Source organism: Chiloscyllium plagiosum, unplaced genomic scaffold (genome assembly GCF_037043375.1).
Source record: "Chiloscyllium plagiosum isolate Xiang-an unplaced genomic scaffold, Cpla_swu_hap1 HiC_scaffold_27, whole genome shotgun sequence".
In the NCBI taxonomy this organism is placed as follows: Eukaryota; Metazoa; Chordata; class Chondrichthyes; order Orectolobiformes; family Hemiscylliidae; genus Chiloscyllium; species Chiloscyllium plagiosum.
The window spans coordinates 31,721,424-31,738,242 of NW_028270165.1; the positions used below are offsets into that span (position 1 = coordinate 31,721,424).

General features: G+C 45.6%; 1 protein-coding gene across 1 annotated transcript in view; it reads left to right on the top strand.

The window, feature by feature from the left end:
* The first annotated feature begins 6,278 nt into the window (after nt 1–6,278).
* Nucleotides 6,279–16,819, top strand: part of LOC122543480 (uncharacterized) — a 159,058-nt gene continuing 148,517 nt past the window's right edge. Inside the window, exons 1-3 of the mRNA XM_087974302.1 lie at nt 6,279–6,942; nt 12,005–12,140; nt 13,084–15,486. Coding sequence (XP_087830428.1) covers nt 12,113–12,140; nt 13,084–15,486 — 2,431 coding nt within the window. The 5' untranslated portion in view covers nt 6,279–6,942; nt 12,005–12,112. The remainder of the gene's footprint in view (nt 6,943–12,004; nt 12,141–13,083; nt 15,487–16,819) is intronic.

The following is a 16,819-nucleotide window of genomic DNA, read 5'->3' on the forward strand; positions in this document are numbered from 1 at the left end:
GTCAAAACATTGAATGATTTCAAGAAGGAATTAGATATAGCACTTGGGGCTAAAGGGATGAAATATTATGGGGGAAAAGCATATTGAGATGGATAGCGGCCACGATTATAATGAATAGTAAGGGCTGGAAGGGCTGAAAGGTGATCTTTACCTTGTCAGGCCTACACATAACTCCAAACCCACAGCCGGTGTGGTTGATTCTTAACTGCCCTCTGGGCAATTAGGTATGGGTAATAAATGCTGGCCTGGCCAGTGATGCCCACATCATGTGAATGAATTAAAGGAAACAAAATAGCACATTATTGCAGGTGAATAGTTTGCTGTTAATTTACTCTTTTTTCCCCCCATTTTTAAAATTGGAAGTGAAACCAGTCATTGTACAACACTAGAGTGGATCACTGTCAGTTCAAAATATTCTGATTTGCTTATGGATTTATAATTTGCAGTGCCTTTTGAGAGGTTCAAGTCTTTCGGATGCTGTTACTGTCCAAATGTTGATTTGGGCCAGGTTCAAATGAACAAAGCTGGTTGCATAGCATGAATGACAAAAGTTGTGTGTAATTGACTGATAAGGCTACGTTTGGAAAGTAGACACTGAAACCCAGGCTTCCAGTGGACCTTCTAAACAGAGGCATGGCTCAGTTGGCTGAACGGCTGGTTTGCGATGCACAGTGACACGAACAGCGTGGGTTCAATTCCTGAACCTGCTGAGGTTATCGTGAAGGGTCCTCCCTCTCCACCCTTCTTTTCACTTGAGGTGTGGTGACCTTCAGGTTAAAACTCCACCAGTTGTGTCTCTTCAGTGAGAGCTGCCCTATGGTCTTCGAAGATGATAGCGACTTTACCTTTCAGTATAGTAGACAGGGAAAACCTAGGAGAAAGGATGCCCAGGTAGAGCATTAAAAAGCTGACTGAGGCTAAAATATTAAAAGTAGAGCCTTGAAGCTGCTTGTGTCAGTGAATGCAGGGACATCAGGGAAATGATTGAAAACAGCATGTAACAGCCTTGAGATAAGAGGAAAGCAAAGCAACGATGAATACACAGAATATCATGTGATTCGGTGAGGCGATTATTGCTCACATGAACTGTGACTGGCCACCGGAAGACCCTCTCAAGTAAAAGCCAATGTGACAAATCAGAGTCAGAAAATAAAGATCCAATGATAGACAAGCATGAAGGGGAAAGATTGAGACTGTGAAAGCTGCAAAAAAAAACCCTTGTGTCTCTCCTGTCCAGTTGTCGATGTGAATAATGTACTCCACATTAAATTGTAAATTGCTGCACTTGTTTGTCACTATAGATGACTCGAAAGCAGATAAACCTGTCTTGAATTTGTCTCAATAAAGTAGATTTCCAATCAACTCTGTTTCCGATTCTCCTCTTGCCTGCAAAGATGAGACATCCCATCCCAAAGAAAGAAAGAATGAGAGCTGAATATCAGTCCAGACTGGGAGCTATTGGGTGGGTAAGTGGTCGAAGGAATGTTCAGTGGATAGGGAGAGTGTTGTTGCCACTTTTGGGAAGGAGTCCTACCTGAAGCAGTGACTAGCAATTTCTCATTTTCAAATGTTAATTGACCTGTAATTTATTTCCCCTTTTCCTCACTTTTAAATTGGGGCGATTACCCACTAATAAAGAAGCAGCACAACGTCCTTCCATCTCATTATAGGAAATCCTGGTGACTGGACAGTGCTGGGCTGTGAGTGGAGCATGCTCAGTGCGGGACATGTTGGAGTCAGTTGAGGAATGGGAAGTGCAAGCACGAGTTCCAGTTTTTCGCAGTGTTACCACGCGGATGATGACCATTTGGTCCGTTGTGCCTTCATCTGCTCTCCAGGTGAGCTTTCACTTAGTGCCTTTCTCCTGCTTTCTACCTGTACCTTTTCAGGTAATAATGCCTTGATTGAAAGTGCATTCCAGATATTAAACATGAAGAATCTATTCCTCATGTCCCTCTTCACTTCGAGGATACCCTCCAGCGTGTTGTGTGGCACAATCACTGTGCTAATACTTGGAGCTGATCAAGGAACAGTTGCAGGCACTGGATTCTGCACAGGCTTTAGGCCGTGAAACCATTCTGGCAATGGTGCTGAAGACTCATGCTTCACTTGTGTGTTCCTAGCCAAGCTGCTCAAGTGCAGTAACAACACTGGCATCTACCCTACATTGTAAAAGATTGCCCAGAAATGTCCTGTGCAGAAAACACAGGACAAATCCAACTCAACCAATTGCTGTCCTACCAATCTACTTTTGATCATCAGTAAAGTGATGGGAGATATCATTGACGGTGCGGTGGAGCAGCATTAGCTTAGCATTAGCCTGTTCACTGAGTCCAGTTTGGGTTTCACCAGGTCCACTCATTACAGCCTTAATTCAAACCTGCCTCAAAAGAGCTGAAAAAAAATCCTCATTACCATTCAGTCTAGAATTCTCTCTTACTACTTCCAAAGAAAACACCATGGTATTTGCACACCTCAACAATACCTGATTTTAAAGTTGCAAAACTTTCTTGATAATCTTCATTTCAGTTTCTCGTATAAAAAGCACTTTTTAAAATGTTTCATTTCCAGAAAACATATGCAGTTAACACAAAAATTACATTTACTCACCCTCTTTTTATTCTTTATAGCGGATTCCAATACCTACTTGTTGTTTACTTTCCAAATTCTTAAGCTATTTCTGTTCAACTCATGTACTGGATAATGCTTCAGCTATTGAATTATCGTTTACAGCAATGCAAACAATTTTTACATTGAATGGTAGATTACACTCCCAACTGAATGGTCTTGCATTTCATGAAAGTGAAAGTGAGGACTGCAGATGCTTGCATTTCATGTGTTGAGTTTCTCTGCAAACCATCAGCAGATTATGATCAGTACATATGTGTTTCTTTGCAATTTAAAAAATATTGGGGGGGCAGACATGATCTGAAATTTCACCCCTACCACCAAAAAAACTTCTGATATTAGTTTAATTTCTTAGAAAAGGAATCGACTGGCTTCTCTCTACTGCTGATTCATCATCACTGTAACTATTCCATAGTCACTAGTATCAATTGCAATTTTAAATAGTTTTGTAAAGTCAGGGGCAGTTAACAGTGAGTCATTTATTAAGATTACTTTGTTTGTCAAGACCTGCTTGCCACAGTGTTCCCATACAACCTTGACCTGTTTCCCTAACAAATATGTTAAGATATTATGTTGAAGTTAGCCATGAATTTACGATAAAACCCAACACATTTCGAAAAATGTAATAATCTCTTAGTTTTAGGAATAGAAAATTCTATCAGAGCCTTCATTTTTGTTCTTGGCAATATTTGCCCTTGCCCTACAAAATGCCCTTGGTAAATTAACATCAGTTTTGCAAATTCATTTTTGGTGAGATTTATAACAAGCCAACTATTCTGTCTGTGCCTTTCGCACAAACTGTCCAACCCTGGCAACATCCTTGTAGGTCTTTTCTGAATCCGTTCAAGTTTCATAACATCTTTCCTATAGCAGGGAGACAGAATTGCATGCAGTATTCCAAAAGTGTTCGAACCAATGCACTGCACAGCTGCAATATAACCTTGCAACTCCTTTACTCAATGCATTGACCAATAAAGTCAAGCAAATCAAATGCCTTCTAACTACCTGTGACTCCACTTTCAAGGAACTATGAATTTGCACTCCAAGGTCTCTCTGTTCAGCAACATTTCCCAGGACCTGACCATTCAGTGTATAAGTCCTGGCCTGACTTTCCATTCCAAAACACAGCACGAAAGGCTGATATCTTCTTAGCTTGCTGGTACCCATTTAATTGAAAACATTAGAAAGAAATGAAGCACTGCTAAATATATCAATAAGACCAGAATTTGGTGTGAATTTGTTCTAGTTAATATATTTACTTTTCCGCAATTTATGCAGAATCCAGTTTCGGAATTAACACCACCAGTGAACTCCAATTGCTTTGATTATAGTCAATCAGATGACGTTCGAGCATGTATTAAATCTCTGTTTCCACCTGAGCTTTTTTCTTTGGTCTTAACATCCAGATCTTCATGTTGTCCTTCTTTTAACTATGAAAGTATGCGATCCAGCTGTCCCATTTTTTTCCAGCATTGCCCAGGCAAGGAGTAGATGGTTCACTTTGAGAACTGTCTATCTCTTTTTCTACTTCACTTTTACTGTCATTGTTATCCTCCACTATTATTACCATCTGAAATACTTGCCCGTCTTATCTCCATCTCTATGAAGATATCGTTTTAACATGTTCAAATGCATAACGATCCTTCTTTCTGCGACCCAGATAAGTTACGTTATAAGAAGGAAACCACCCTGACCTGTTCATGCCTATCGGTGACTCCAGAACCACAGCAATGCAATTGATTCTGGATGGACATTAAATGCTGGCCTCACCAGATCCAATGAACGAATAAAAGAACACCTGAAAAGTTAAACTGTACACTTCAATTAAAATGTGAATTAATGTCAACTACAAACGAAATTTGATTTGTACCCACCAATTGCAAGCACTCAGTTTTTTTAATGTTTTCTCCTTATTAATCTTTTAGTCATTTATTCTGCTCTGCCCCAGAGGGCAGTGGATGCCCAGTCTCTGGATTCATTTAAGAAAGAGTTGGATAGAGCTCTCAAGGATTGTGGAATCAAGGGTTATGGAGATAAGGCAGGAACAGCATACTGATTAAGGATGATCAGCCATGATCATATTGAATGGTGGTGCAGGCTCGAAGGGCAGAATGGCCTACTCCTGCACCTATTGTTTATTTATTCTGTCAATTATATCCTGCCTAGTCCTGTGATCTGACACCCATTTCTGCAATTAGTTTGCTCTGGTACTATGTTTAACCTATTTCTTAGTTAAGCACAAATGGTAGGTCATCCATTTGTATTTTTTCATCATAGCAATTTTTCTTATGAAATATCCCCTTACATGTCTATAACTAACACCTTTATTGGTCTATTTGTTAACTTAATTTGCCAGTTCATGTTAGCTAGCTGTTTTCACATCATCACAATTGCCGTTATTTAATTTAAAAATACTAGTCTTAGACTAATCTCTCTCTCTAACTCGACGTAAAATTCAATCACATCATTTCACTGCTGTCTGGAGTGCTTTCTGCAAGATCATTAATTAATCCTGTTTCATTGCAATTAAAAAGTCGATGCCACCAGAATATGTTATTTTAAGCATCTATCGCAAAAAAATGTACTCCTCAGCTGAGCTATCATTGCCCTTCTGATGGCTTCAGCCCATATTAGGATGGGCATACCTCCTGATTATAGCCAGTCACTGGACTTGTAATGTTAACTCTGCTTTCTCTCCACAGATACTGCCAGGCTCACAGGGTTTTTCCAGAAATTTCTGCTTTTGTTTGATTTCTAAAGGTCCGGAAGAGGGATTACACCCGAAATGTCGACTTCTCCAACTCCTGATGCTGCCTGGCTTGCTGTGTTCTTCCAGCCTCCTGCCTATTTTGGATTCCAGCATCTGCAGTTTTTTTTTTGTCTCTAACATTGTTTGATTTCCTGAATTCTAAGTTCTTGGTTTTATATTATCCCACTATATCTTCCTTTGCACTCAACCCTACTGTATAGTTACTGTCAAGAGTACAGTGCACCATTATCACGTGGCATTTTGCCCATATCATCTCCCCTATCATTTCTACACTCTGGACTACATAGGTCATCCCTCTCAATTACCACAAAGGGAAAGGTCCAGTTCTCTGCTGGGATTTGATCAATTTGGTTTCCAAATGGTTTCAGTCCATGAGGTAAAGTAGCCATGGTCTTACCGGACTATAGGGCTACTCCCTCATTAGAAAAAAACACTAGTTGTGGTTTAACCTGAGGGTCATCATGCCTCAGGAGAGGGGACCGGTTGAGAAGGAGAGTTCTTCATACGTACGGGTATTGAACATACAACCAGCAGAGTTAACCTGCCCTGAGTCCATGAGAAGGATCCACCCTTCATTGAATCCCATTGGTTGGAGGTCCAGCCTTTTGCAGGTAGGAACTCCAGTCCCGCCCCTCATTAGCACCCAATGGTTGGAGGGCCAGTCCCTTGGGTTGTCCTTCGGGCATGCCCCGTCATTGACCGCCATTGGTTGGAGGACGAGCCATTTGAGGGTTGGTCCTCCAGTCCTCACTCCCTCAGTGACGCCCACTGCTTGGATCCAGACACGCCCCCACCGTCTGATTGGCGCGGTTGTGGTCTGGAGGGTCCGCAGTGCGGTTGTGGTCTGGGGAATCCGCAGTGCGGTTGTGGTCTGGAGGGTCCGCAGTGCGGTTGTGGTCTGGGGAATCCGCAGTCCGGTTGTGGTCTGGAGGGTCCGCAGTGCGGTTGTGGTCTGGGGAATCCGCAGTCCGGTTGTGGTCTGGAGGGTCCGCAGTGCGGTTGTGGTCTGGAGGGTCCGCAGTGCGGTTGTGCTCTGGGGAATCCGCAGTGCGGTTGTGATCTGGAGGGTCCGCAGTGCGGTTGTGGTCTGGAGGGTCCGCAGTCCGGTTGTGCTCTGGGGAATCCGCAGTGCGGTTGTGATCTGGAGGGTCCGCAGTGCGGTTGTGGTCTGGAGGGTCCGCAGTCCGGTTGTGCTCTGGGGAATCCGCAGTGCGGTTGTGATCTGGAGGGTCCGCAGTGCGGTTGTGGTCTGGACGATCCGCAGTCCGGTTGTGGTCTGGGGAATCCGCAGTGCGGTTGTGGTCTGGAGGATCCGCAGTCCGGTTGTGGTCTGGAGGGTGCGCAGCGCGGTTGTGGTCTGGGGAATCCGCAGTGCGGTTGTGGTCTGGGGAATCCGCAGTGCGGTTGTGGTCTGGAGGATCCGCAGTGCGGTTGTGGTCTGGGGAATCCGCAGTGCGGTTGTGGTCTGGAGGATCCGCAGTCCGGTTGTCGAGCTGTTTCGGGCCCGTGATGTTGAATGCCGGAGCACTTCAGAGACGGGCGAGGTGAGTGGGGCAGGAAGGGATCGAAGGAGGTGGCGGTGCGTGTTCGGTGAGATGACTCCAAACGGCACGACGTGGCTTCAAACCCCGAGTAACAAACTCCCGTGTCGCTCCGCAGCGGACGGGGCTTCTCTTTTCGAAGGGCCCCGGCTAACAACCGCCTCTTTCATGGTTAAAAATCACACAACACCAAGTTATAGTCCAACAGGTTTAATTGGAAGCACTAGCTTTCAGAGCGACGCTCCTTCATCTGGTGATAGTGGAGGGCTCAATTGTAACAGAATTTATAGCAAAAATTTACAATGTGATGTAACTGAAATTATACATTGAAAAATCGATTGTCTGTTAAGCCTTTCATCTTCCAAGTCTGTGAGAAGATTTGTAGCTCGGGTGCTCGTTGTTGTGGTTCTGTTCGCCGAGCTGGGAATTTGTGTTGCAGACGTTTCGTCCCCTGTCTAGGTGACATCCTCAGTGCTTGGGAGCCTCCTGTGAAGCGCTTCTGTGATCTTTCCTCCGGCATTTGTAGTGGTTTGAATCTGTCGCTTCCGGTTGTCAGTTCCAGCTGTCCGCTGCAGTGGCCGGTATATTGGGTCCAGGTCGATGTGCTTATTGATTGAATCTGTGGATGAGTGCCATGCCTCTAGGAATTTCCTGGCTGTTCTCTGTTTGGCTTGTCCTATAATAGTAGTGTTGTCCCAGTCAAATTCATGTTGCTTGTCATCTGCGTGTGTGGCTACTAAGGATAGCTGGTTGTGTCGTTTCGTGGCTAGTTGGTGTTCATGGATGCGGATCGTTAGCTGTCTTCCTGTTTGTCCTATGTAGTGTTTTGTACAGTCCTTGCATGGGATTTTGTACACTACAATGGTTTTGCTCATGCTGGGTATTGGGTCCTTCGTTCTGGTGAGTTGTTGTCTGAGAGTGGTTGTTGGTTTGTGTGCTGTTATGAGTCCTAGTGGTCGCAGTAGTCTGGCTGTCAGTTCGGAAATGCTCTTGTTGTATGGTAGTGTGGCTAGTCCTTTGGGTTGCGGCATGTCCTCATTCTGTTGTCTTTCCCTTAGGCATCTGTTGATGAAATTGCAGGGGTATCCGTTTTTGGCGAATACATTGTATAGGTGTTCTTCCTCTTTTTGCAGTTCTGGTGTATTGCAGTGTGTTGTGGCCCTTTTGAATAGTATCTTGATGCAACTTCTTTTGTGTGTGGGGGGGGGGGGGGGCTAACACCTTCAACATATTGTCTAGCTATCACCATTGTTAACAGATAACCCGAGAATGCAACTTCTTAAAACAAGGTTTTGTGATTTACACATGAAAGAAGTGAAACTATCACGGTATTCTAACAGATGAAAGGCTTAACAGACGATCGATTTTTCAATGTATAATTTCAGTTACATCACATTGTAAATTTTTGCTATAAATTCTGTGAGTTTAGGATTGAGCCCTCCACTATCACCTGATGAAGGAGTGACGCTCCGAAAGCTAGTGTGCTTCCAATTAAACCTGTTGGACTATAACCTGGTGTTGTGTGATTTTTAACTTTGTACACCCCAGTCCAACACCGGCATCTCCAAATCATGCCATTTTCGTGAGGGGCGATTTGCTGAAGAGAGCATATGCTGGAGCCATCTTTGTAGGGGGCAGTGTACAGCTGGGTGGACCTGGAAGGCAATGAAAGAAATCCCAGACAATCCTGCAGACGGTTCTCTGTAGTTCTAGGGATTTATTATTTCCTTATCCTTTTTATAAGATGTGGACATGGCTGGCAAGTTCATAGAATCGTAGAGATATTCAGCACAGAAACAGACCCTTCAGTTCAACCCATCCATCTTGACCAAATATCCTTTAATCTTGTCCCATTTGCCAGCACTTGGCCCATCCTTCTAAACCCTTCCTATTCATACACCTGTCGAGATGTCTTTTACATATTGTAATTGTACCAGCCTCCACCACTTCCCCTGGCAGCTCACTACATGCACGCACCATTTTCTGCATGAAAAAAATTCCCCTTAGGTCCCTTTTAAATCTTTCTCCTCTTGCCTTAAACCTATACCCTCTAGTTTTAGACACCCCCACTCCGGGTAAAAGACCTTGACTATTTACCTTATGCATGCCCATCATGGTTTTATAAACCTCTCCTGCAGCCTCTGATGCTCCAGAGAAAACAGCCCCAGTCTACCCAGCATCTCCCAGTAGCTCAAACTCCAATCCTGGCAACATCTTTGTTGATCTGTTTTGAACCCTTTCAAGTTTCACAACCAACTTTGATTGTCCATCACTTATTGCCCTGGTGGGGGGAGATGGCGGGGGGGGGGGGGGGGGGGGGGAGGGGGGAGCTCTACACAATCCCAATAAGGTGATCATCCCTTTCTTATTTCTCAGTTCCACCCAAATAACTTCCCTGCATGTATTTCAGGGAATATCCTTCCTCATTACAGCTGTAATGCTATCCCTTATCAAATACGACATTCCCCCTCCTCTCTCATCTCCCTTTCTGTCCTTCCTATAGCATTTGTATCCTGGAATATTAAGCTGCTAGTCCTGTCCATTCCTGAGCTAAGTATCTGTAATTGCTATGATATCCCAGTCCCATGTTCCTAACCATGCCCTGAGTTCATCTGACTTTCTTGTTGGGCCCCTTGCATTGAAATAAATGCAGTTTAATTTATCAGTCCTACCTTGTTCCCTGCTTTGTCCCTGCCTGCCCTGACTGTTTGGTTGCTTCTTTTCTCAACTGTACCAGTCTCAAATTGATCTCTTTCCTCACTATCTCCCTGCGTCCCCCCCCCCCATACCTTACGAGCTTAAATTCTCCCGAGCAGCTCTAGCAAATCTCCCTGTCAGTATATTAGTCCCCTTCCAATTTAGGTGCAATCCGCCCTTCTTGTACAGGTCACTTCTACCCCAAAAGAGATTCCAATGATCCAAAAATGTGAATCCTTCTCCCATACACCAGCTCCTTAACCATGCATTCATCTGCTTTATCCTCCTATTCCTACCCTCACTAGCTTGTAGCACCAGGAGTAATCCAGGTATTACTACTCTCGAGGAACTCCTTTTTAAATTCCTGTCTAACTCTCTGTATTCTCCCTTCGTAATCTTTTATCTTCCTATATCGCTGGTTGCAATGTGTACAATGATCTCCTGCTGGGCTGTCTTTTCCCCCGTAAGAACATCCAGCACCCCCTCTGAGACCTCCTTGATCCTGGCACCAGGGGAGCAAAACACCATTCTGATTTTTCGCTGCTGGCCACAGTAAAATGTGTCTGTCCCTCGGACTAGAGAGTCCATTAACACAATTCATCTCTTGGAACCTGACGAACCCCTTGTTGCATTAGAGCCAGTCTCAATACGAGAAACTTGACTGTTCATGCTACATTCCCCTGAGAATCCATCAACCCCTACGTTTTCCAAAATAGCATACTTGTTTGAAATGGGAATAGCCATAGAAGATTCCTACATTACCTGCCTACCTCTCTTACCTTTCCTGGAGTTAACCCATCTATGTGATTGTATCTGCGACTTTTCTCTCTTCATATAACTGCTATCCATCATATCCCTTGCTCTTGTACGTTCCTCATTGCCTGTAAGTGTCGCTCCAACTGTTCCATTCAATCTGATAGGATTCATAACCAATGGCATTTATTGCAGATATAATCCTCAGTAACATGTAAACTCTCCCTAAGCTCCCACATCTGACAAGAAGAGCATATCACTTTACTAAAGGCCATTTTTGCTTTGAATAAAGGTAAAAGAAAATTGTGAAATCTGAAACAAACATAGAGAATGCAAGTCAGACTCAGCAGGTCTGGCATCTGTAGAAAAAAAGCAGTTAAAAGTATTGAGTCCAGTGTGATTTCCTCAAAACTCCCTTTTGAATGCCTCGATTGATGTATCAAGATTGAAGCAGCCCACTTGGTGCTCAATTGGATAGAGTTCTGCTTCTTGATTGTTAATGGAGCTGCACTCATCCAGCCAAATGGAAAATATTGCATCACACTTTTGACTTGTGCCTTGTAGATTGTGGACGGGGTTGGGGAATAGGACGGAATTCTCAGTCTCTAACTTTCTTGTGTAGCCACAGTATTGATATGGCTGGTTCAGCTCAGTTTCTGGTCAGTGTTAACCCTGGGATGTTGCTTGGAGGTGGTGGAGGGGTTCAGTTATGGCAATGCTATTAACTGTCAACAGCAGATAGTTGAATTGTGGACACTTTGGAGAGGGTGCGGAGAAGGTCTTTGAGGATGTTGCCTGGTATGGAAAGTGCTAGCTATGAAGAGTGGACGAATAGGTTAGGATTGTTTTCGTTAGAAAAAAGGAGATTGGGGGGGGACCTGACTGAGTATAGATAGAGTGGATAGAAATAAGTTTTTTCCCAGGCTGAAGGATTCACTAACAAGGGTCACGCATTCAAGGTGAGAGGAGGAAAGCTAAGGGGAATACACACGGAAAGTACTTCACACAGAGGAAGGGAGGTTCCTGGAACGTGTTGGCAGCAGAGGTAGTAGAAGCAGGTACAGTAGATTAATTTAAGGTGCATCTGGACAGATACACAAGTAGGTGGGGAGCGGAGGGATACAGATCCTTAGGAATTGGGCGATAGGTTTAGATAGTTGATTTGGATCAGCACAGGCTTGGAGGGTAGGAGAGCCTGTTCCTGGGCTGTAAATTTTCTTCTTTGGTCTTTGTCATTTGTTGGAACTGGCCATTATGTGGCACTTGAGTGTCACTTGCCAGTTAGCATCCTGAGACCATAAAATATAGGAGCAGAATTAGGCCATTTAGCTCACTGAGTTTTCTCTGCCATTTGATCACGGTCGATATGTTTCTTAACCTCATTCTCCTGCTTTCTCCCCTTACTAACCAAGAATCTTAAATACACTCAAGGACCTGGCCTTTTGAGGCAATGAGTTCCACAGATTCATCACTGTCTGGCTGAAGAAATTCCTCCTTATCTCCTTTCTAAAGTGTCATCTCTTCACTCCAAGGCTGTGCACTCAGGTTCTAATCTCTCTTACTACTGGAAACATCTTTTTCACATTCACTCTCACTATTCTTGCATCTTGTCTAGGTCTTGCCACAAATGAACACTGGCTTCTTAAATATCTGAGGAGTTACAGTCGGCACTGAGTATTGCGCAGTCACCGGCGAACATTCCCAACGCTGACCTTATGATGGAATGGAAGTCATCGCTGAAGTAGCTGAAGGTTTGGGCCTTGGACATTTTCCCAGCAGTGATGAACTAGGGTTGAGATGCCTCCAACAACTCCAACCGTACTTCTTTGCGGTAGGGTTGGCTGCAATCAGTGGAGAGTTTTCTTCCTGATTCCCATTGACCTCAATTGTGTTTTTGATGCCATATTTGGCCTTTAACTCAAGGGCATTCATTTCACGCCACTTCTGGAGTTCAGCTCTATTTTTTCCACTTTTACATTATGGCTAATGAATCCAAAACTTGGGTTGCCTGGCAAAACAATTGAGCTTTGTGGGGGTTGGGGGGGATGGTGGGGGGTGGGGTATAATGTCGCTGGTCTAGTAATCTGCAACATGAGGCTAATATTCATGGGTTCAAACTGCACTATGGAAGATGATAAAATCTGAATTCAGTGCACATCTGGAGTAAAAGGCTAATCCAATAGCCAAATTGTGCCTGTGTAACCAATGTCAATTGTCATAAAACCTCATCTGGGAATCCTGGGAAGGAAATCTGCCATCCTTAACTAGTGTGGCCTAGAAATGACACCAAAACCTAATGAGGGGGCTTGGATGGAGTGGTTAGAAAGCAACTGTTCCCGTTAGTTGAAGGGTCAATAACAAGGGGGCATAATTTTAAGGTGAAAGACAGGAGATTTGGGGGGATTTTGGGGGGAAAAAGAGGGTAGTGGCAATCTGGAACTCATTACTGTCTTACCCCTCTCTCTTCCCACAGAAGCCTGGTTCTTGTGTGGACCCAGATCTATTGACAGGGTTGCCTTCATGATGGACATTAGTGAACTAGCTGGCTTTTTATGACAATCCAGCATCTTCCGTGGTCTAGGGTTGGTGCAACAATTTACCAGACTGATTCAGCTCAGTTTTAAAACCCATCTTTGATGTTTTTTTCTTGATTGTCTTTCATTCCTGTTTCTTTGTTTTACGCTGATTTCACAGGGTATGAGAAGGAGTGGATTTGTAGTCATGAAACACACCAAACGTCCCGTCAGGATTGGATGGAGCAGCTCAATTCATTGCAACCTGAATATCATCGGATTTTGAACATGGAAGGAATCAGTACTGATCAGAGTGGGGAGAAACCGTGCATGTGTCTTGTGTGTGGACAAGGTTTCAGCCAGTCATCTGACCTGACAGAACATAAGTGCAGTCACAGTAGGCAGAAACCATGGAAATGTGGGGATTGTGGGAAGGGATTTAGTTATCCATCAGAGCTGGAAATCCATCGACGCAGTCACACTGGGGAGAGGCCATTCACCTGCCCCAAGTGCGAGAAGGGATTCATCACCTCATCGCACTTGGTGGCGCACCAGCGGGTTCACACTGGGGAAAGGCCGTTCACGTGCTCCAAGTGCGGGAAGGGATTCACCACCTCATCGCACTTGGTGACGCACCAGCGGGTTCACACTGGGGAAAGGCCGTTCACCTGCTCTGAGAGTGGGAAGAGCTTCACTCAGTCGTCCCAACGACTGATGCACCGGGGAATTCACACCAGGGAGAAGCTGTTCACCTGCTCGAGTTGTGAGAAGAAATTCACTCAGTTGCACAAATTGTTGACACATCAGCGAGTTCACACTGGGGCAAAGCCTTTCAGCTGCTCCATGTGTGGGAAAGAGTTTGCTCAGTCATCCAACTTGTCGAGACACCAGCAACTTCACACAGATGATAGATCTTTTAAATGCATGGACTGCGGGAAGTGCTGTAAAAGTTCCGGGGAACTAATGTCCCATCAACGAGCTCACACAGACAAGGCATTGTTGAAGTGCTCTTGCTGTGGGGCTGGTTTCAGGGGATCATCTCAGCTCACTTTACACCAGCGAGTTCACACTGGGGAGAAGCCTTTTTCCTGCTCTGATTGCGGGAAGGAATTCAGTCGGTCATCCTACCTGTTGACACACCAGCGGATGCACACCGGTGAGAGGCCGTTCACCTGCTCGGAGTGTGGGAAAGGGTTTACTCGGTCATCCCAGTTAATGGCCCATCAGCGGGTTCACACTAGGGAGAGGCCATTCACCTGCTTGGAGTGTGGGAAGGGATTCACTTGTTCATCCCATCTGCTGACACACCAGCGGGTTCACACCAGGGAGAAGCCATTCACCTGCTCCAAGTGTGGGAAGGGGTTTGCTCGCTTATCCAACCTGCTGACCCACCAGCGGGTTCACACTGGAGAGAGGCCGTTCTCCTGCTCAGAGTGCGGGAAGGAATTCACTGATTCGTCCCAACTGCGCGCACACCAGCGAGTGCACACTGGGGAGAGGCCGTTCTCCTGCTCCGAGTGTGGGAAGGGATTCATTCAGTCGTCCCAACTAAGGGCACATCAGTGTACTCACACTGGAGAGAGGCCATTCACATGTTGCGAGTGCGGGAAGGGATTCACTTGTTCATCCCATCTGCTGACACACCAGCGGGTTCACACCAGGGAGAAGCCATTCACCTGCTCCAAGTGTGGGAAGGGGTTTGCTTGCTTCTCCAACCTGCTGACCCACCAGCGGGTTCACACTGGAGAGAGGCCGTTCTCCTGCTCAGAGTGTGGGAAGGAATTCACTCAGTCGTCCAACCTGCTGAGACACCAGCGACTGCACACTGGGGAGAGGCCGTTCTCCTGCTCCGAGTGTGGGAAGGAATTCAGTGATTCATCCCAACTGCGCCCACACCAGCGAGTGCACACTGGGGAGAGGCCGTTCTCCTGTTCCGAGTGTGGGAAGGGATTCATTCAGTCATCCCAACTAAGGGCACACCAGTGTACTCACACTGGAGAGAGGCCATTCACATGTTGCAAGTGCGGGAAGGGATTTACTCAGTCTTCCAGCATGATGAGACACCAGCGGATCCACACTGACAAGAGACCTTTCAAGTGTTCTGACTGTGGGGAGTGCTATAAAAGTTCTGGGGAACTGATGACCCATCAATATGTTCACACTGGCGAGAGACCCTATAGCTGCTGTCAGTGTGGGAGGGGGTTCAGACGATCATCTCAACTCACTGTACACCAGCGAATTCACACTGGGGAGAAGCTGTTCTCCTGCTCTGAGTGTGGGAAGGAATTTCTTCGGTCTTTCCAACTGGTGATACACCAACGAGTTCATACTGGGGAGAGGCCCTTCACCTGCTTGGAGTGTGGGAAGGGATTCACTTGCCCATCCCATCTGCTAATTCATCAAAGAATTCACACTGGCGAGAGACCGTTCATCTGCCCCAAGTGTGGGAAGGGGTTTGGTCACTCATCCAGCCTGGCGAGACACCAGCGAGTGCACACTGACGAGAGGCCTTTTGAATGTTCAGATTGCGGGAAGTGCTTTAAGAGTTGCGGGGAACTAAGGGTCCATCAACGTGTTCACACGGGTGAGAGACCGTTCAGGTGCTCTCACTGCAAGGTTGGATTCAGAAGGTTATCGAACCTCGTTGTGCACCAGCGAGTTCACACTGAGGACAGCCAGTCCCAGCCTCAGTGTGTGGAAAGAGATTCAATCAGGCATCCACCCTCCTGAGCCACTAGTGAGTGCATACCGGGGTCGTGCTGCACCCCTGCTCTGACTGTGGGAAAGACGGTTTCTTACTCATCAAGCTTACATTAGCAAGTCCAGGACAATTTTGTTGTGGCGTCATGATCAGGACGGAACTATTTCCATTGTGGTCCTGAATTGCAGTGCTGTGTTTGGAGTCAGTATTGTGGATAAAAGTAAAACAAAAAACAGCTTGGTGTGCTATATACCCATTGTTGACTTTTTTTGTCTATTTCTTAGCACAAGTTAATTCCCTTTGGAAGGGCTGTTCCTCACTCCTGCCTTCCCCATCCTCATTTCCAGCAAGAGGTTTGCTAAGTTCTTGGTCTTCTTTGTTGCTAAAATTCAGGTCTTTCAATCATCTGTGACATAGGTTGCTCCAACCAAGCTTAGAAAGTGCATCTTTCTCTTGCCTCAAGCCTCGTTCGTTCTTATCACTAAATTGCTGACCACTATGCTTGCCCCTTTTGCTGATAATTGTTTAGGATCAAGAGAAAATATAATAGCACTCTAGCAACACTGAAGATCCTTGACACCATCGGAATAAAGCAGCCTGCATGATTAGCACCACATCTGCAAACATTCACTCTCCCTGTGCCCTGGTAAACAATGCTTTGAAGAAATTCACCAAGCCAACACCTTCCAAATTCAGTCTGTACCATGTAGAAGGACATTGGCAGCAGACACATGGAACACCACCACCTTCAAGCTCCCTTCCACGCACCCTCCCAAGGGCGAGATGGTGGCTCGGTGGTTAGCACTGCTGCCTCTCAGCTCCAGGGAAACCCGGGTTCGATTCCAGCCTCGGGCAACTGTCTGTGTGGAGCTTGCTCAATTCTCCCCGTATCTGCGTGGATTTCCTCTGAGTGCTCCAGTTTCCTCCCACAATCCAAAGATGTGCAGGTCAGGTGAATTGGCCGTGCTAAATTGTCCATAGTCCATAGTGTTCCGGGATGGGTAGGTTAGGTGCATGAGTCTGGGGTAAATGTAGGGGAATGGATCTGAGTGGGATACTCTTCGGAGGGTTGGTATGGACTTGGGCCGAAGGGCCTGTTTCCACATTGTAGGGATTCTAATTCTAAAGCTACTCACCATCTTGATCTGGAACAATATCATGATCTTTCATTGTCAATGGATCAGAGATCTAGAACTCCCTCTCCAATAGTATTATG